Here is a 21,940-nt window from a genome sequence, read left to right as displayed (position 1 = left end):
AGCGCAGGCCAGAGACTGCTCCCAAAGAAATATCAAGACCCCCCAGAGAAAACTCTCCACCCTGAAACAAACTTGCGGTTGGCAACATTGATATGTTGTATTGCTTAGATAGGGTCTCTCATGGAATGATGCTTGCTTAAATAATGTAACATGTGTAATATGTAGTGATATTGATAAAGTAATTACTTAACTATGTCAGAATTGAAATGTACATATGATAGGATATATATTTGTAATTCGTAATATTTTGTGCAATATTTGATATATTGATATTTCATATGAAATGTTTTTATCTTGTGATTGATAGTGGTAACACCAAATTTTGTCATGACATGTCAAATACCAGTTTAGGCTTATTTCATTTCTTTACCACTTCAACTTTTTATATGAACCTCGTGCCTGTAAAATCATAAAATGGCCTTTGTTCGACTTGAAGGTAATATCTCTCTCTCCTCCCTCCCCACCAAAAGCTCACTCTTATGTTTTTAGAATTCGGACGGTCAGTAAATACAATGCAACATGAGTCTGCAATCTAGCTGGTTGAGCTTTTTACAATTCGATATATATTTTTATACTATGTCTGATTGTATATTTTGTATGGTAATGTTCTATAGGCCTGTGGCCTCATTAAATACTGAAATAAACATACAAACATTAAAGCAGCGTAAACCTAAACTCATTATGGACTAGTGTAGAAATATTTTTGATAAAACGTAGTCGTAATGCTGAATATGAATTACATAGAGGATATTATATGAGTGCCCAGGTGGGTCCTCGGCGTGACGTGCGAACTCTTTAACCACTATGCTACCCCACCGCCCCTTTTGTTAGCATGACCTGACGCAACAGTGAGTAAGTGAATAACGCCGCTTTTAGCAATATTTCAGCAACATCATGACAGGGGACACCAGAAATGGGCTTCACACATTGTACCCATGTGGAGAATCGAACCCGGCTCTTCTGCGTGACGACCAACGCTTTAACCACTAGGCTACCCCCACCGCCCCGGAACAGTGAGTTTTTGAACATACACCAGATATATAAAGCACATGGCATTACAGATGCTATTTTATCAAATATCACAATATATTTAAACTAAAGAATAATAGGGAAAATGGTGCCATATCAATTGTCGATTTATGACGTGTGGTAAACAAACATGTTGTAAGACATGAAACACATTAAAAGATTGTTTGTTTGAAAAATATTTCGAAGCTAGATATGACTTTACCTGTATGGTTGTATATATAAAATGTTGTCTTTGCAGTTCTGGAGATCATTCACTGAAGATGTGCTTAAGAAACGTCCACATATCCTCATCGCAAGGTGTGTTGAAACTGACAAAACACTGAAAGAAAGACACACGGATTTCTGCATTAGAGAGTCCGTGTTTATCACTGATAGCTGATATCGACCGTAAATGGAAAAATGACCTGGAAGAAGTCACTGACCGATTGATGTGATCACAACTTAGACTGGATTAAACCCGTTCACACCATCCAGAATAGATCATACCTCTACCATCGTGATGAGGTCATCCAGGTCATATTTCGTAATTGATAAATCTGCTGATGGACCGTCTGCAGGCTTGCTTGATAAATGTTTCATTGCGGTGGATCCCAAATAAAATCAGGACAAAGCTAATTCACATACCTAGAGATGTAGAGCTAACTGACTAAAATCGTGCAATCATTACATTAATGCCATGTTCTAATTGATTTGTTTCTCTTATACAGACTCATGGAAAAATGATAACTACCACTTTAAGCATAATGGTGCCCAGGAACAACTGGGACCAGCGCCAAAGGTTCTTAAAGCAGTACTTTGTTGCTTTTAAAAGCGATGGCACCACAACCAAGGCTTTTAAGCGACAGGCATACAACTTGCTGGAGGGAGACGTGAAATATATCTTCGTTCACTACATAGGAAAACATACGGTAGCATCATCAGATCCTAAATACGAGAAACATTTGAATACTCCGGTCCCATATGGCTTTCAGACGATGAACAGTGACGTCAGAACAGCCAGTTTTGGAGATCAACAAGAGAGTGGAGAATTAAAGACATGCGATATGGAATTTGATCATGATCAACCAAACTCTCCTTTTGTCTTTTCTTCCCTGGATGAAGTTAGTTCCAGGAAAAGGACACACGAACCTGATGTTATGGAGAATGTGCATGTGAAAAGTCCTAGACGTTCAGTGGGCGAAGGACGAGTCATCGAAAGCACATTGCCGGACAACATCCCCGCTGAATGTGTTCGTTATCAGCATGATGAAAGACCGACCGGTCTTAGATCATTTACTGAAGATGTGTTTAAGAAACGTACACATATTCTCATCGCAAGGTGTGTGTTGAAACTGACAAAATACTGGAGGAAAGACACGCGACTTTCTGCATTAGAGAGTCCGTGTTTATCACTGATAGCTGACATAGACCATAAATGGAAAAATGACCTGGACGAAGTCAGTGACCGATTGATGTGGTCAAGACTTAGTCCGGGGGCTCTTGGCAATGACCAGTGCAAGGAGACCTATCGCAGACTTGTATCAGCTGTCATAGTAGGTGCATATCACATGAACTCGGACATTGTCCATTTTGTTGAGACCCTTCATTTGTACCCACCACATGTGACGGTTGACTGCACAGAGACGGAGGACAATGGTCCGGCAGATCCTCAGATGTGCAGTGTTGGGCCTCACAACATACGGAGCAAGCATCTCCTTGACCACACAGCATGGCTTGGCGATGAGGTAATGTGTACTGTTTCTCGTCTATGTCGCTTTCAATGACGTAGATCAATAAATAATGACAATACAACTGGCATTATTTACAATGACTCCAGCATATCTTTCTCAGGTCGGTAGGTCATGTCAAATTATCACATTACCAATCACATATTTAAAGACGAAAATGAGTGAGTGAGTCGCTCTTAGCAATATTCCAGCAATATCACTTCCGGGAACACCAGCAATGGGCTTTGTGCCCATGAGGGGAATCGAACCCGCGTCTTCGGCGTGACGAGCGAATGATTTAACCACTATGCTACCGAACACCCTAAAGCCCGAAAATGATAATTGTATCTCTTCCAAAGTAGCATATTACGTGTTCAACTGCTGACAAAACATTTGAAACAGGATGTATAATGCAATAATGCAGTAATGGGTTGATTATAGTATGTGAAGAAAGCGTCCTGTCAAGTAATTAGCTTTTTGCCTTCATTTTAGGTCATGAATGCCTACATGCTGGTTTTGAAGACTTCATGGAACAGAATACACATACGTCACTGTACAGTCATCGATTCGTTCATGGTCAATCGGTGGGAAAAAGAAGAGTATGGTGTGCATCCATGTAAGGTATGTACAAACAGAGAACATAATAATACTCACTTTGTATGAACGGGTGAGGAATCTGCTCGCATTGTTGTCTCTAAAGAGGATGTTATGTGTTGATTCTCGAGTTGAAACTTAAAAGTTAACCGGAATTCACACCTTAGAGAACCAGGTGTGACACCAACAAACACCAAAGAAATCTGCTACGGTTAACAATTGTATTCTAAATGTGACAGTTCACATAGCAATACAAAGGTTTAACTATAGCAGGACAATCTTGTGTAGAAGTACATATTCAGAGGCAAGTTACTAAAATATCGACGATTATAACAAAACAGGCAATGATGGTAGTTTTCGCCTCTCAGTCACACTAATCACACATGCGCTAGGGCTTGGCCAGATGTGATCATCTTCTGATGACATGAGATGCTTTGTGAGACACGAGGCAATAACCAGTTCCCTTATGTGCAGAGTAATCTGTATATGAGGAATATTCTGTGAAACAAGTGTTTGTGGCGCTCAGCAATATTCCAGCTATAAGGCGGCGATCCATAAATTAAAGCGTCTGAACCAGACAATCCAGTGATAAACAGCATGATCATTGATCAAATGGGATTCTATGACAAGTCAGCGTGCCTGATCGTGACCACCTTGATCCCTCTAGCTCCCTCTTACAAGAAGTTGCTCAAGACCAACTCTGTACCTTAGTGGTGTGGTGTATTTATACAATGTATATCAGGTGAAATACCGCTTCCTGAAAGATTGCTTTTTCATGCATGCTGAACCCCTGTAGTAACCATTCGGCTGGCACGCACACGCACACGCACTCACATAGTCACGCACGCACACTGACACACACACACACAGACATACGTACGTACATACTTACAGACAGACACACATACAGACAGACAACATATTCCTTTAACTAACATGCTCACAGTAGCACAGACAGCATAACGATACACGACCACATGACTATCTCTCTCACACACACACACACACACACGTATACATACATACAACATATTCCACACACATATACATATATATATATATATTTTTTTACTAGCATACTCACAGTATACGGGTAGCACTTACAGCATGACGATACACGACCACGTGACTAAAAGGTATACAATCCTATCTTCTGTGTCAAGATATAGTCAAACACTTCCGCATTGGGGAAATCCCCACATCACGTTATGACGACGCAAGCTTTTTCACTTTGGAAAACATGTTATTGATGTTCAGTCTTACAGTTGTATAACAAGCTTTGAAAAGTATTTTAATCATATCAAGGAGTATCGTAGTCATGTGGTGGTATCTATGGAAATGGTGTTGACAGACTAGAGCCACAATCACGAACTTTGTACTGTAAAGTTACTAGATCTTGTCCGGATAATTAGTTCAATGAGCTTTCTGAATACACACGTCCCCTTATCGTGATCGGTTTAACGCGCACGGTACTTGTCCACGGGGCCTGTACGTACGGTTTGTAAGAATAAATTTGCAACTGCATCAGAGCCATGTAGGACATGAAAACTGGCTATTTGGTTTGTGGAGGACATAAAGGTTTATTATTGCATTGTAAAGCTGAACATATCCATGCATTACATGGACTAGCTGCGTAGCAGCAAGAACTGTTGGAATTCTATGCCTATCGATATCCACAGGTAGTGGCGACTATACTACTGTCTCAGACTGTCACAACGGACAGGGATCCTCACGTGTGTTCCACCGTCTCACTTTATCGGTAAACCCAGACAGCATGGCTAATATTGTTCGTGTTAGTCAAGATTCCGACAGCAGGGATGTTCATATTCGCCCAGTGTGTCGTCTCTTAGAATCTCAGCGCATTGTGATTTCATTGTGCATTTATGTATACATGTACGATTTCCCTACCTGTTGCGTAGTGACAGCTGTTGTTTCTGTTTTAAAAACTGAAAGTTTACAACATTTTGATTTCAGAGGCCCCAAGGGATATTTTTTATCATGTGTGTTGATATGATCCTAGACAATGACCAAGACAGACAGAGGTACGCCCAATCTCATTTACAATCAAAGGTACGAGCTCACCATAATTCCCAATTTCTATGTGTGCATCTAAATATTTCTGCTATACAGTGTACTCCCTCTAAACCGACATCGCTCGGGGCCGGTAGAAAATGTCGGATTAGTGATATGTCGTTTAGGAGTTTTTAAGAAAAATTTATACTATACACAGACAAAATTAAACAACCACAGTGAAATGTATGTTTATAGCAACGTCTCTTAATATAAAATATTCACTATATAATAGCAAATGATACAATTTTTAATTATACTTAATGATGAATAAAGAAGTCAGTCATGGTGGTTTGGTGGGTGGTCAAAGTTTTTGGCTTTAGAGCACAGTGAGTGCCTTACACAACTTACTAACTCTTGTGCATTTATCCATGCGACAAAGAATCATAACGAACACCTAACATGTGATTTCACCAAGCTATCCATTAAACAAGTAATTAGCAAGGAAACTCAGTCAGTCAGTCAGAAATATTTTTTTTGGCATTCCGGCCGGAAAATCTTTTGTGTTGCTGCAAATCCTGAAATATTTTTTTTTTCGGCATTCCGGCCCGGAAATCTTTTGTGTTGCTGCAAATCCTGAAATATTTTTTTGGGGGTGCATTCCGGCCCGGAAATCTTTTGTGTTGCTGCAAATCCTGAATTTTTTTTTTTTTTCGGCATTCCGGCCCGGAAATCTTTTGTGTTGCTGCAAATCCTGAAATATTTTTTTTTCGGCATTCCGGCCCGGAAATCTTTTGTGTGGCTGCAAATCCTGAATTATTTTTTTTTTTCGGCATTCCGGCCCGGAAATCTTTTGTGTTGCTGCAAATCCTGAAATATTTTTTGGGGGGGACATTCCAGCCCGGAAATCTTTTGTGTTGCTGCAAATCCGGAAATATTTTTTTCTTACGGCATTCCGGCCCGGAAATCTTTTGTGTTGCTGCAAATCCGGAAATATGTTTTTTTCGGGGGCATTCCGCCCGGAAATCTTTTGTGTTGCTGCAAATCCGGAAATATTTTTTTTTTCCGGCATTCCGGACGGAAATCTTTTGTGTTACTGCAAATCAGGAAATATTTTGTTTTTTCGGCATTCCGGCCCGGAAATCTTTTGTGTTGCTGCAAATCCGGAAATATTTTTTTTTTTCGGCATTCCGGACGGAAATCTTTTGTGTTGCTGCAAATCCGGATTTTTTTTTTTTTCTCGGCATTCCGGACGGAAATCTTTTGTGCTGCTAAAAATCATTATTTTTTTGCATTCTGGCCGGACATCTTTTGTGCTGCTAAAAATCATGATTTTTTTTGCATTCCGGCCGGAAATCTTTTGTGTTGCTGCAAATCCGGAAATATTTTTTTTATTCATTCGGACGGAAATCTTTTGTGTTGCTGCAAATCCGGAATTTTTTTTCTCCGGCATTCGGTTGAAATCTTTTGTGCTGCTAAAAATCATTATTTTTGCATTCTGGCGGACATCTTTTGTGCTGCTAAAATCATGATTTTTGCATTCCAGCCGGAAAACACGACCAGCAAAAGCGACAAAAAAACACGACCAACGGCGTTTAAAAAAACCACGACCAGCGGCGACAAAAAAAACACGATAGCGACAGCGACAAAAAACACGATAGCGACAGCGACAAAAAACATCCACGACCATGGCGACAAAAAAACCACGACCACGAAAGCGACAAAACCACGACCACCCGGCGACAAAAACCGACCACCGACAGCGACAAAAACCGCGATAGCGACAGCGACAAAAAACCGACCCAGCGACAGCGACAAAAAAACACCGACCCGCGACAGCGACAAAAAAAACCACGACCAAGCGGCGCTTCTTTTGTCCCATATATCGAAACGCGGTTCCGCAGTATCGACATCGACAACATAAAAAATACATATACACTTGCACTTAGAAGAAAATAATTCCAAAAGTTTGAAATTTTGAATTTTGAAATTTTGACTCGAAAGGAGGGGAATCCCCTTACTCAGCTATATAAGCAAAGTCGAGTGTGTCACATTGCATTAGATGACTGGACGATACACGTGCATTCCACCTCGACAAGCACAAAAACATCATGGGTAATATACTCTTTTGCTGGTCAAGAACCCAATATCAGGTAGGTCAGGTGTGTTTGTGTGTGTCCCAACATTGCCCAACAAAGTGACAGCTTTTCTTTAACCTCCTGTATTTGGATTATCCATGCCCAAAGGAATACATTTCATTGTGTACGTTTTGGTTCCAGAAACTTTTCAACCACATTGCCTCCCACTGTGAGCACCAGTTGTCACATAGGGGTAAGTTCAATCATATTAATGGTTTCTAATAAATTAAAAAACGGATTGTTAGTGGTTTTTTTTATGTTTTATCGGGTCTAATCGTTCTATGTGTACTCCAAAATGTTTTTTTTGTACATTCCAGTATATTACTTACCTGCTCTACTTTTCTTTTGGCGCCCGTGAAGAGCCACCTCCTCGTGGTGGGGGTTGGGTAACGCTAAGGGCTCGGTGGACCCCCCGTTGTGGACACGGAGGTATATTTGGTCCACCAACCCGTTGCCGTGGGCTGCACCCTGTGTTCCTGGAGGACGGGAGTCTGGTGCTTGGGGGCACTGGGGGCCTTGAACCGTGTTCCTTTTGCCCAACACACCACTTTGCCCCTTACTTTACCTAGACGGGTGGTAGAACTGGCCCGGTTCTATCAATCGGCTGGTCACGCCGTGCCCTGCGCATGGAAAATATTACTACTGCAATTATTTTGATATTACTTCCAACCATTGCTTGTGACTTGTTTTTCACCATGAACTGTTCTGAGAGAATGTATTATGTTGGAACTCATCCTGCCTAGAGTCCTATGCCAGAAGGCAGTGGCTCATTGGCCAATCTGGCATTATTGACCCCCAGGTTCAAATTGTCATCAAATAACTGTACAGGGCAGAACCAACATGACCTTTCTTTCGTTTGTCCTCATTTGCTACCTGTGTTGATGTTGCTTGAGTATAACATCTCTGTAGCCCTAGTGTCTGCAGTCGGTTTCCACTGTAACACTGTCCTTGTTGACACTCGATGGTGGTTTGGGAGCAGGGATGTCGAATATGTTTTCTTTCATCATGGCTTCCCCATAAAACCACTGGTTCTCGTTACAAAAATAAAAGACGGCATATTGATGCAGATACTGTTTCATCCTCTGATGACGAAAGTTTTGTTTCAATTGTAGATTCATGGCCACGATTTCTGGTTGTTGAAAGTGATGACGGTCTCCCACTCAAGATCAACCCTTTCCGTTAGTGTCGAAAGTTGTGGAAGGAATATGTGGCACTGTGAACAATATCACTCGTCTTCGATCTGGCTCTCCTCATAGAATGTGCCAAGAGACAGCAATCTCAAAATCTGCTCAACGCACACCATTTTGCTGATACTGAGGTAGTTGTATCAGCACACAAATCCCTTAATTCATGCAGAGGCATTGTTCGAGATCGATCGAAATGCCTTTCTGACATGTCAGAAGAGGAGATTGCGATGGAACTGAAATCTCAGGGGGTGACTTCCGTGGAACGATTCACCAGAAAAGATAATGACCGAGTTATCAATACCAGTACTTATCTTATTACTTTTGCTCTTTCAAAACTGCCGACATCCATCAAAGCTGGATATTTTAACATCCGTGTGGATACATATATTCCTAATCCCTCCGTTGTTTTAGATGTCAACATTTTGGACATGTTGCTAAGTCCTGTAATAACTCACCAATTTGCTCTCGCTGTAGTGGCAAACATGAGAACACTGAATGCACAAATGCCATCAAATGTGCAAACTGCCATAGCGAGCATATGTCTTACTCCAGGTCATGTCCAGTATATGAGAAAGAATCTAAAATTACTAAAATCAAATATACAAACAATATTTCTTTCTCAGATGCCAAGAAATTGGTTGTGGATCAGTCGCAAAAAACTCTACCCAAATCATACTCTGTCGTTGTCTCTTCTTCTATCCAAAAGGTGGATAGTGAATGTCAGACTGCAATTAGTTGGGTCAAGGACCAGCAAACTATTTTGTACCCTCTCTCCGAGATGACTTTGCCAACAACAGAAACACAGACTGATCTGTCAGTCTGAAGATGACCCTACACCAGAATCTTTGCCAGAAATAACCACTTGGAAAAAACTATACCTAAAAGAGATGTTCTTTCTAAAACAGAAAGAAAACAGAAAAGAAAAGAAGCAAAGGCCCTCAAGGATATTGAGGTGTCTTTACCAAATCCTTTAGAGGTTCATAACAGCTTTGAACCTCTGGATATGGGAGACTCTCCATCGCTGACATTGCAGTGCAGAGAACCCTCCCCTCGTTCGCATTCCCCAATTCAACCTACATAAGTTACTCTGCCAGTTTATTACAATGAAATTGCAGAGGACTTCGGAATAATTATAATGACTATTAGTCCAGAATTACAAACCATCAGCATTTTGTTCTACAAGAAACTTTTCTCAAAACAACTGACACATTAGATTTAAGACAGTACGACTCCTATCATTGCTTTTCACCTGCAAGCTTCTGTTCTGGTGCGACAGGGTGTTATTCATAGTCCCATTTCTCTGAATACCCCTCATCAGGCTGTTACAGTACGTGTGACATTGAATATTGTTTTCACATTGTGTTCTATATACATTCCACCATCGTATTCTCTTCGACAGTCTGATCTTCAAGCACTTTATGTTCACAATGTTCACTGTATATGCAGGTTGGACACATGCTGACCAGACCCGTGAAGATCCGGGGTAGAATAGGTCTTCAGCAACCCATCTGCTTGCCATAAAAGGCGACTATGCTTGTCGTAAAAGGCGACTACCGGGATCGGGTGGTCAGTTTCACTGACTTGGTTGACACATATCATCGGTTCCAAATTGCGCAGATCGATGCTCATGCTGTTGATCACTTGATTGTCTGGTCCTGACTCGATTATTTACAGACCGCCGTCATATAGCTGGGATATTGCTGAGTGCGGCGTAAAATAAACTCACTCACTCACATGCTGACCAAATGGAAGGAGAGACCGGCAGATCCGCCACTGGCCTGGTCCTCGTCAGAGTACTGTGGAGATGCAATGGCAGATGTACGATAGAGTGGGGAGGACATTCTCAACATTCTTCAGTAATAGACGTCTAATTCTTCGTAGCCAAGCAACTTGGTATCTTTTCCAGAGGAAGCTATCCACTTTGAAATTTACTCAGATTACTGGACATGATGCCCAAAAGTGGAATCACGACTTAACTAAACACTGTTTTCATTACTTCTGCCTTTGGGGGCGCTCACGTAGTTGTACCAGTGACTAAGTGCTCAACCCATGTAAAGTAAGTGTATGCATTCTGTATAAAATGCATGTTTCACATGTCACTAGAATATATATTGAACCTAATCTACGATTCTGTCCTTACTGTCTTCTTGTATTTTTCGTGTTACATGTTATGCATTGTTTTGTGTAGCTCTAATTTTGTATTCCATTGTATTGTGCTGAATTTCATGCATATTATTGTATTTTGGTGTGTTGGTATTTGTTGCATTTTGCTGTGAGAGGCGTATGAGATTTTTTAGTTGTATGTGGTATGTACCAGTCAACGATCAGCAGCCAGTAATCGATAATACAACGCAGAGTTTGAGAGAGTGTCAAAGAAACATCGCAGTCAGGTGCCAAAACATGTATTGGTTGTGGATCAGTCGCAAAAACTCTACCCAAATCATACTCTGTCGTTGTCTCTTCTTCTATCCAAAAGGTGGATAGTGAATGTCAGACTGCAATTAGTTGGGTCAAGGACCAGCAAACTATTTTGTACCCTCTCTCCGAGATGACTTTGCCAACAACAGAAACACACACTGATCTGTCAGTCTGAAGATGACCCTACACCAGAATCTTTGCCAGAAATAACCACTTGGAAAAAACTATACCTAAAAGAGATGTTCTTTCTAAAACAGAAAGAAAAGAAAAGAAAAAGCAAAAAGGCCCTCAAGGATATTGAGGTGTCTTTACCAAATCCTTTAGAGGTTCATAACAGCTTTGAACCTCTGGATATGGGAGACTCTCCATCGCTGACATTGCAGTGCAGAGAACCCTCCCCTCGTTCGCATTCCCCAATTCAACCTACATAAGTTACTCTGCCAGTTTATTACAATGAAATTGCAGAGGACTTCGGAATAATTATAATGACTATTAGTCCAGAATTACAAACCATCAGCATTTTGTTCTACAAGAAACTTTTCTCAAAACAACTGACACATTAGATTTAAGACAGTACGACTCCTATCATTGCTTTTCACCTGCAAGCTTCTGTTCTGGTGCGACAGGGTGTTATTCATAGTCCCATTTCTCTGAATACCCCTCTTCAGGCTGTTGCAGTACGTGTGACACTGAATATTGTTTTCACATTGTGTTCTATATACATTCCACCATCGTATTCTCTTCGACAGTCTGATCTTCAAGCACTTTATGTTCACAATGTTCACTGTATATGCAGGTTGGACACATGCTGACCAGACCCGTGAAGATCCGGGGTAGAATAGGTCTTCAGCAACCCATCTGCTTGCCATAAAAGGCGACTATGCTTGTCGTAAAAGGCGACTACCGGGATCGGGTGGTCAGTTTCACTGACTTGGTTGACACATATCATCGGTTCCAAATTGCGCAGATCGATGCTCATGCTGTTGATCACTGGATTGTCTGGTCCTGACTCGATTATTTACAGACCGCCGTCATATAGCTGGGATATTGCTGAGTGCGGCGTAAAACTAAACTCACTCACTCACATGCTGACCAAATGGAAGGAGAAGACCGGCAGATCCGCCACTGGCCTGGTCCTCGTCAGAGTACTGTGGAGATGCAATGGCAGATGTACGATAGAGTGGGAGGACATTCTCAACATTCTTCAGTAATAGACGTCTAATTCTTCGTAGCCAAGCAACTTGGTATCTTTTTCAGAGGAAACTATCCCCTTTAAAATTACTCACATTCCTGGACATGATGCCCAAACGTGGAATCACGACTTAATTAAACACTGCTTTCAATGCTTGTGCTCTTGGTGATGCTCACGTATTTGTACCAGGACTCAGTGCTCAACCCATATAAAGTACGTGCATGCATTCAGTATAAAATGTATGTTTCACATGTCTCTGGAATTTATACTGAGCCTATGCTACGATTCTGTCCTTACTGTGTTGTTGTATTTTTCGTGTTACATGTTATGCATTGTTTTGTGTAGCTGTATTTTGTTATTCCATTGTATTGTGCTAGATTGCATGCATGTTATTCTATTTTGGTGTGTGATGTGTGTTGCATTTTGGTGTGTGAGGCGTATGAAATTGTTTAGTCGTATGTGGTGTGTATCAGTCAACGATCAGCACCCAGTAATCGATAATACAACCGGTGGTTTGGGAGAGTGTCAAAGAAACATCGCAGTCAGGTGCCAAATCATGTCGGGATTGGCTTGAGTCGGCTGGAATCGAACTTGGACTCAATGTCATGGTGATCGAAAAAGACAAAAATTCACACCCACATTCACTTTATATGTGGACCTTCTACATGCTTACTAAGTGGACAGGTGATGTACGTTTGAAATAGAGGGCATACTAAACACTCTACACTCACCATGGCCTTAGTGTGTCACATGTAGTTGGGCTAGTGCAACACTGTGGTCTCATAGCTCAATTGCTGTGATCATGTTCATTATTGCATTCATGTCTGATGCTTACCTATGTTTCAAGAATAAATATTGCTTCAACTAAACCTTTCTCGTTTATTTCATCATTGAACGTGGGTATGATATGTCTATGTTAGTCTCTGTGTATTTATTTAAGGTCCATCTGTCGTAGTTCCATCTGTCCCGGATGATGATCAAGAGATGTTCTAACATTATATCTACACGCCAGCGGCTGAAGGGATGATGTAATTCGAGCTAGGTTCCATGCAAGTAGCAAAGGCACTGTAAGTCCCCATGGTCCTTAGTATGGTGATCTACCTTCAGTTGTTAGCGATCTATAGCCCATTTTTACATTGTAATGTCTAAAAAGTGTTCTACTTTTAAAAATAATACCAGCTAGTTTTAAGTCTTTTTGTGATACTTTAGTTATTTTACAGTCCGTCGATGACTGGTTATTTACTTACTTGTATTTAAAGTGTATCTACACTTCTCGTCACTATATGGCTGAAATATTGCCGGGGTGACGTTAAATTTTAACTCACTCACTCACTTCAATAAAACATGCCAACTGGCAGAGGTCCCAAATGTCTTCCATCTCCTCCTGTCCGCTATGCTTTCACTGTTTACCAACGAGTTAACAGTAACTCATGTCGTGAGTTATGAGTCATGCTAAGAAATTGATACGAAATTCAATGTTCTTAGCATTTTGTTACTTATAAATTAAGACATTATCTTCCGCTGTAAATACGGTGGTAAATATCCATCATATGATACATTATTTCAAAACGTCGCCCTGTTTATGTCGGTAGAAAAGTTATCCTTGCCCGTGAATAGTTCTCCTTTTCTCCAACAATCACGGTACGGATGCAATTGCAATGTGCGGTGGTGGTTCGAGCTGACCACGTCAAACTATCAACGTTTCAGGAATTACCATCTCAATTCTAATAAATGCAGGGTAAGCAAAACAAATAATTATATAAAACATATTTTCAAACATCGGTACTACTGTCTATTATTTTTGTTTGAGTGGCCAGTCTAAGGTTTGCCAACATTATACACTAAAGTCGTTTAAAGCCCGCTCAATAATTGATCAGCTTAACTTAGTCATTGTAACCACACGTTCGCAAGGGTACAGGTTATGCATCTATGCTGCAAGTTTTAACCAAAGTGATGATTACTTGTAAACCTTTGGTTGGCTGAAATAAGTATCTGACAACAGAGTTGCCTCCCTTTGACCAGCTGTCGTAAGCGACGCATGCGTTATTCGAAATCGTCTCTTGTCTAGAGGTACCCTTGACATAAAATAGGATATTATTTGTCAATCACTATTTCAAGATTATCAAGTATTGGGTTACATTACTCGATCAAGAAAATAATGTTATACTACATAATGTCTGTCAGTATGAAAAATACATAGCGAACAAAGGTATTGATTGTGGGCTTTTCGAGTTAAAACTCTCCTCTTTAAATATGGATTTGGGTCGGTGTAGACCGATCAACGGGTTAACAGCATTCCTTCCTTTATTCAATCGTTCAAGCAAAGGTGTGTTGATATTAATAACCAGCGGTGGTTCTAAGGTTTAAATCAGTGCTCTAAATTATCTTTATATCGGTCAGTTAAAACTGCTGTGGTTTTTGAGAGTAATCTATCTAGTATGTCAATGAAAATCTATCGCTCTGCACTTTGTTTCCTCAGATGTTCTTATCACTGCTGAATGATTGAAATGGGGCTGACACTGGGGTTAAAAAGGGAGGAACGCCTATGTCCGCTATGTATTGTTCCAGCTGTAGAAAGAGAATTACATATTGTTCTACAGTGCCTATTTTATAACGAAATAAGACAATCATTATTACCAAGATATTATTGGAAATTTCCATAAGAACAGAAGCTATATTTACTTTTAACATCAGATAATGTATGGACCATTGAATGTCTAGGAAAGTACGTATTCCTTGCCATGAAAAACGTAAATCGTTTGTGTCACCAACTCAACCATGACTATTATTATACCACCTGTCAACTGTGCGGCGCTACATCAACATGTATACCTACTGTACAATGCACTGTATAATGGGCCTGTGGCCCCTCTACTGCAATAAAGTCATTCATTCACGGTAATGCCCAGGCAGATTGTGTAATGCTTCAGTATGACTTTCGATTACATGGAATTGAAATTAAACCTTAATTTGAGAACGGAAATAGGCAAGCATGGCTATTCAAGGCAACAAGGTCTCCAGGCAAAGGGTCTATCCACTACACCTCACAGGCGACGTTTTGCTGGGAGTTATATATCAATTATAATAGTTTTATAGCACAATATAAACGATATGATGTTTGATTTAAGTATATGATGTAAACAACATGTATGTGATGAAATATAAGCATATTTCTGAACCTGTTATCCCTCATGATGCAATTACTATTCAGCGTTCGATACGTGTTATACATTGTTCACAAGACAACCGAGATTTGTACGCAATCGCGTAAAAATAGTAGAAAATATAGTACGAATCTGACAGCGGCACAGAAAAGAGGTGATTTCAGCATTGAAATGCGAATGTTAACCCAGAAATAAGTTAAAACTAAACTGTGAAATTAGGAACTAATTTCAATGAATTTTTTACGCATTTTATTGAAACCCAGAGGTTACATTCACAGTCCCTATAAAATTAATGTGTAAATTTGTCACACTTGAATGTCCTGGACGAGGAACGTGATCCATTCTTAAATTCTTGTAAAATCTTGAACGTCTTTTCGAATTCTTTGAAATCAACACTTTGGTAAACTGATTAATTTTCAGAATATAGAACGTCAGTGCCCAGTCTTGAATACCTGCAGAAACAATTTCCGTTTGGTGTAAAGCTAACACCTGAGAAAACACGAAACACGTTTTCTGAACGTATAAACGAATATACACGATATCCAATGTAAGTAATAACATGATACATTGACACAAAGTCATTTTCCCAGCAGCAAAAGCATTACTTTTTTCTGTGGTGTTGCTGTTGTGGTCATTCAACTCAATACAAAATGTTTGGACATGTTTTGCTCTACTTTTACAAAACACTACAAAATTCATCTTCCAATTCCTTCAACACAGTCTAGAAGACCATCTAAAGTATAAAATAAACATATGTCCAACTTCATTGTTAAGCAAAACAACCCTTTACCGTAATTTACGACATCATGTAATTAACATGCTATTTAGTATTCAAATGTGAAGGTTTCTATTTACACTTGTTAACGATCAGATAAAGTAAAGGTACTTGCTTAAATAAAGTTTCATACACATTTCAAAGCTATGTACAAGATAGGAGAGCAATATTGTTTCCAATTGCAGAGTTTGTTATGTAAGTAATAACAAGATATAAAGTCACGGACCAATTAACACTAGCGTATGAAATGATCATTTTTCTATAGTAACCAGGCTAACATATGCTGAGATCGTATCCCGCTAGAAACCGGATTGTTCATCAGCCTATAGACCAACAATGTTTAAATGTGATTTCAGTGTTACCAGTGTTGTAACAACCTCTAGTATACAGTACATTCACAGTGCACTCAAAGGAACCAACCCATCCGGTGGATGACCAGATGCCGCGTGCCATGAACTATAAATAGCATCAAATATACTATTGCAACAGCATTCGTATAGTGCAAGGTTTGTTTCTGAAACTGATATACTTATCAAAACACTGAAGCTAAATCTACACATATCACACATAATCTCCCTGCTTTCTGCATGTCTACTTCGAAAGAGTGAGGTTGGATAGCCATGTAAAGCTGGCTACTATAAAAGCTGTTTGTGTCCCTACTTAAGAGCGGTTGCAGCAGTATGTCCTCCCCACTCTCTGTGTAGTAAGTGATGGTACAATCAGAAACACTGGTGGTATTTGAACCCGACAGTGGATCAATACATGACTCCTGGTCGGATCATGATTGGGGTTTCCTTGTATGGTTCCTGGTGTTTGACTGAAGGAACATATGTCTAGCTGTGCAGCCTCTGGATGTGGGCTGTTAGGATTCGCGTTTTCAGGATGGAGTTGCCTTGACTACAGGGTAATGCCTCTCTTGTACGAACCACTTTGCAAATCTTTGGTAAATATTTTTCCGTCTTGACTCGGATCTTAAGACCCCCGCAGCTCAACTTGTGTGCGATTTACAGGACAGTGTGGTGATGGTTGTGCCGGTATAAGAAGACCACTGGAAGTATAGCTTCCGTGTGGAACTGAACCAAGGTTCGGTGTTAGGTCATGTTATTTGCTGCCTCGGTTAAAGTCCAATGATGGGCCTTTGCTTTCTGTAAAGCAGTTTCTTCTTTAATATCCTTCTCATGAACATTAGCCCCGTTCTTCAACAGCACATTAGCAACAGCCCGGTGTCCCTGCAAAGCTGCAACATGCAGAGGTGTGCACCCATTATCTCGTTTCTCGTCCACATTTGCCTTGTTCTTCAATAACACCTCTACAACCTCTGTGTGTCCCTGCCAGACTGCATCATGTAGAGGTGTTTCGCAATCATCACTTTTCTCATCCACATTTGCCTTGTTCTTCAATAACACTTCTACAACCTTTGTGTGTCCCTGATAGGCTGCTCTATGTAGAGGTGTGCGACCATCATCGCGTTTCTCATCCACATTTGCCTTGTTTTTCAATAACACTTCTACAACCTCTGTATGTCCCTGCCAAGCTGCATCATGTAGAGGTGTGAGGCCATCAGAACGTTTCTCATCCACAATTGCCTTGTTCTTCAATAACATTTCTACAACATCTGTATGTCCCTTCCAGGATACTCTATGTAGAGGTGTGTCGCCATCATGACGTTTTTCATCCACATTTGCCTTGTTCTTCAATAACACTTCTACAACCTCTGTGTGTCCCTGCCAGGTTGCATCATGTAGAGGTTTGCTGCCATTAAGACGTTTCTTGTCCATATTTGCCTTGTTTTTCAATAACACTTCTACAATGTCTGTATGGCCCTGCCAAACTGTAACATGTAGAGGTGTGCGGCCATCATCGCGTTTCTCATCCACATTTGCCTTGTTCTTCAATAACACATCTAAAAACCTCTGTATGTCCCTGTCAAACTGCATCATGTAGAGGTGTGAGGCCATTGTTATCTGTCTCAGTTGTTCTTCCCTTGTTCTGTAATAACAGTTTAACAACTTATATATTCCCATATAAACATGCCAAATGAAACCCAGTTTCACCCCTCATGTTTCGCTTTCCAGTATCCACTGCTTCCTGCAACAAAATGCTTACAATCCCAACATTTCCTACTGCACATGCGTAATGTAAAGGTGTTGATCCTCCCGGTCCTATGATCTTTATGTTAGAATGTCCCATCTTTATAATTGTATTGATAATATTACTGCTCCTTTGGCACATAGATGCATAATGTACATGTGTTGCCTTTCTTGGCCTATTCCTGCTTATTGCCTTCGTTACTTGCAAGAGTCTGGAAGCCACTGCAGACAATCCACTCATACAGGCAATGTCAAGCAAGGAACTATTGTCAAACTTCACCCCTAGATCATCTACAACTTCCAATTCCAGTTTGATGATTAGAGGTCTTGGAAGATTGCGCAATGTCATACACAACGTATCCAGCTTACAATTACATTCAAAGCAAGTAATCGAAGTACTGAACTACTGGTCAATGCCTCTCCTTAACAAATTCTTTGAGTTGTCTGTAATGCTCGTCCAAAAACAGAAAGGACTGTCCATGCACAGTGTTATAACTGGACAATAATTTCAAGAGAGTAGAATTGTCCTTGTTCAGATTTTGCACCAGATTCTCAAAGACCATATCGACAAATGTCTGTTCCTGAAAGAGGGAATGCATACACACAAAAGCAAACTCTTTGCCCTGAATGGCTGCCACAAAACGTTGAGCTACAACAGGTACATCAACTTGCTTCAATTCAAGTTCGAAGGGGATATCTACTTCTTCCACCTCAGTGGATTCAGCTCTTGAACTCACATAACGAAATATTAACTCCAGGTCCATCTTTGCAATCAATTGTCTCAGATCGCTGGGCAGTATGTCTCAGCCTTATTGGTACGTTTTTGGTTTCTTAGTTTGTATGATCCAGTCTCCTGACCCTAGACAGCATCCTGACAATTGTTCCTAAATCATTTTGTATCATCTTCTTTGTGTATGTTTCTCTCCATTGATGTCGAAAATCGTGAACACCCAAGCAATATATCGCTTGTAGGTTTCTCTTTCCGCTCTAGTTCCTGTGTCAGAAACTGCCCATAGCAACCTCTTCTTCAGGTTATTCCCCGCCAAAGCAACAATTAACAAACATGCCATTAACTGCTTCTGTGACAGGTGTTCATGGAGACATGGGTATTCATCTGCATCTGAAAATATACATTACTGTTGTATGAGATGAGTGTATACAATACTGCATACATAGACATATTTAGAATAGAATATCACATTGAATCGCTATCTACAATTTTATAGAGAGTCAGTGAGTTAGTTTTACGCCGCGTTCAGCATTATTCCAGCTAAGTGGCGGCGGTCTGTAAATAATCGTGTCTGGTTCAGACAATCCAGTGATCAACAGCATGAACATCGATCTGTGCAAATGGGAACAGATGATATGTCAACCAAGTCAGCGAGCCTGACCTCCCGATCCCGTCAGACGCCTCTTACGACAAGCATGGGTTACTGAAGGCCAATATTCTAACCCGGATTTTCACGGGTCTACAATTTTATACCTACTGATGGTCGCAAGAACTTCACTATACCTACCTTTATCGGTGGCTATAGCACCGTCAGTTTCGACAAAAGTGTCATGATTTTGTGCAACTGTATGAATGACTTGACCCTCTTTTGTTGCCTTTGTATAGCTTCTTTCCATTATATCTCCTTCCGTCAGAGTTTCCGAATGTTGGGTATTGTCTGTGATATCGCCGTGTCCATCCACTGCCAAGGTGTGATTTCCCCCTCTCGGTATATCCTCCTTGGCATACTGTAGTATCCTCTGTAGTACATACAGCCTGTACTTCTCTGCGTGGTAGTTCCTCATGATTCCTGGAAACGTCTCCGCCAAAAGGGTATCAGCAGCCTGATGATATGAAGGTTATAGAATGTAAAAGGCTATTTATATACGTAGTAATTAAACACATCCGTAGGTTTTCACATCAAGATGCTATAAGGATTTCATAAGATCACATTTTGTTGGCGAGATCTCAACATGAATGAACAGTGTGTCAAAGATGATTTCCATGAACTCTCCCACAAACCTGATATGAGACATCTGCTACCTTGTCAATAGTGTCTGGAGCAGTGACACTTTAGGTGGGTCAGCCATTAGGCAGTCATTTGAAATAGGGCACATACAGCCAATGTTGGTATTACCGTTTCAACTGATGGTCATGAATTGATGATGGTTGATGGGAAATCGAGCATCTGTGGCATGACCGCAGCCATAGTACAAGTGATTCTGTATTCCCACAGTCGAACTAGGTAGCGCATGGCCTACATATGTATCTCCAAACCAACCTACCATGAAGACGAAGATCCCACAATTGTGTCCATCAGCCTGGTCTATCACTAGGTACTGTTTCTTCATCCACGGTTTGCTCATTTTCCCGGATGTAGATTTCTTTTCTATTCTTTCCAGAAATCTGTACAGATAAGTATATTCAACGGTAGTGTCACAACTTACAACTGTGTTATCACTTCCTGCTCGAGACTGTAAACGTGGTTTCTTAACAAAGGAGCCTGATGTTGAACCCAAATAGTCAATGTCATCATCATCACTTATGTTATCTATAGTCCTGCAGCGTTTCTGGTTTGTGTCATGATCCTTTCTTGTTTCATGGACAGATGTCAGCGACACAGCTCGTATTCTGGGCTTAGCATCATTCAATATAGCACTTGAAACCGTATTTAAATTTCCTTTTTTCCTCAAGTTCCTTTGGTAGTGAATGCCCTTCAAGCTCCAGGGTGGCATCGGTGTTTCCCGAAACATCCGACTGCATAGTTCCATTAGTTGACTCAGCTTTCATATATTTACGGGAACCATGGGAATGACGTGGTTGTCGACCACGCCCCTTACGTTGAGGAGCAGCTTGTGCCTGTGTGTGGTCCCCGATGTACTGCACAAGGACGTGTTTCTGGGCTGGTCGTACAGATAGGATGCTTCCTTACAAAAAGCCCTTGTTGTCATCTTGTCCTTGGTGTAAGCCTTGTGGTACTGCTTCACTATGAGTGGACTTGAGGCAGCCTGCTTCCGGGTTCCATCACTCCTGAAGTGATATCTGTCGTCCTTCCAGATATCTAAAATAGAATAGGACAACATAACATGAAAGACAGTAAGCATTGTTGCCATCCTTAAGATGGATAGTTCGTTATGCGTGTTAGTTTCAACTAAAGGGATGTGAATATTAAGAAACTGCAACCTGACTTCAGAATCAAAAAACCTCAATGAAAACTCAGCTTTGTTCGGCATAACTGAAGTTCACAGAAGTCAAAATTATTTGATGGTATTCTATTTTGTATCAAGCATTTTTATTTTGCATGGATGGTTGTTATAATGACTATAATGTCCTAGGTATTCGATTTCAAACCCCTTCACTGCCCTTTCTCCTTCCTCGAGATGATAAACAAAAGTACATTTTTGTTTAGGTTATATTTCAATCCAACAATTGCTTTCCTGTTATGGGCAATGGCGTACATTGAAGGGACTGCGCCAGTGAAAAGAACTAATGTACCGTTTCAAAAGAGGTGTAAATACTAATTGTACTATATTAGCTTGTGAATTATATCCCTACTTCAAATAACAATCATGTCTCCTTATATAGAGCGAAGAAACCTTACTTCAGGTAATGCCCTAAATCCGTGCTATAGCGTCTTTAGTCATGAAT

The 21,940-nt window shown here is 40.6% G+C and overlaps 3 protein-coding genes and 2 long non-coding RNA genes across 5 annotated transcripts; 2 read left to right on the top strand and 3 right to left on the bottom strand.

Annotated features, from left to right (window-relative positions):
• The first annotated feature begins 1,749 nt into the window (after positions 1-1,749).
• LOC124290700 lies at positions 1,750-7,120 on the top strand. Its single transcript, XM_046727501.1, has 5 exons — positions 1,750-2,753; positions 3,228-3,356; positions 5,304-5,399; positions 6,886-6,981; positions 7,103-7,120. The coding sequence occupies exons 1-5, from the start codon at positions 1,773-1,775 to the stop codon at positions 7,118-7,120; spliced, it is 1,320 nt and encodes a 439-aa protein (XP_046583457.1). The 5' UTR covers positions 1,750-1,772.
• Positions 7,121-7,232: 112 nt separating this feature from the next.
• On the top strand, positions 7,233-9,337 carry LOC124290693. The gene is made up of 2 exons (XR_006902004.1): positions 7,233-7,670; positions 8,590-9,337. It is a non-coding gene; the product is annotated as an uncharacterized LOC124290693 (long non-coding RNA).
• A 4,718-nt stretch (positions 9,338-14,055) lies between these two features.
• On the bottom strand, positions 14,056-14,571 carry LOC124290692. The gene is made up of 2 exons (XR_006902003.1): positions 14,172-14,571; positions 14,056-14,115 (listed from the first exon to the last, which is right to left on the bottom strand). It is a non-coding gene; the product is annotated as an uncharacterized LOC124290692 (long non-coding RNA).
• Positions 14,572-15,672: 1,101 nt separating this feature from the next.
• Positions 15,673-18,049, bottom strand: LOC124290689 (ankyrin repeat, PH and SEC7 domain containing protein secG-like). The gene has a single exon (XM_046727489.1). It carries the CDS (start codon positions 17,989-17,991, stop codon positions 17,305-17,307), a length of 687 nt encoding a protein of 228 aa, XP_046583445.1. The 5' UTR covers positions 17,992-18,049; the 3' UTR covers positions 15,673-17,304.
• Positions 18,050-18,230: 181 nt separating this feature from the next.
• On the bottom strand, positions 18,231-21,185 carry LOC124290684. Its single transcript, XM_046727483.1, has 3 exons — positions 20,578-21,185; positions 19,821-20,136; positions 18,231-19,423 (listed from the first exon to the last, which is right to left on the bottom strand). Exons 1-3 carry the CDS (start codon positions 21,061-21,063, stop codon positions 19,203-19,205), a joined length of 1,023 nt encoding a protein of 340 aa, XP_046583439.1. The 5' UTR covers positions 21,064-21,185; the 3' UTR covers positions 18,231-19,202.
• Positions 21,186-21,940: the final 755 nt, after the last annotated feature.

The sequence above is a fragment of the Haliotis rubra genome, unplaced genomic scaffold, assembly GCF_003918875.1.
Source record: "Haliotis rubra isolate DU_JTF1 unplaced genomic scaffold, ASM391887v1 Scf470, whole genome shotgun sequence".
Taxonomy (NCBI): Eukaryota; Metazoa; Mollusca; class Gastropoda; order Lepetellida; family Haliotidae; genus Haliotis; species Haliotis rubra.
The sequence above is the reverse complement of the archived record's forward strand: the minus strand, read 5'-3'. Positions and strand labels throughout refer to the sequence as shown.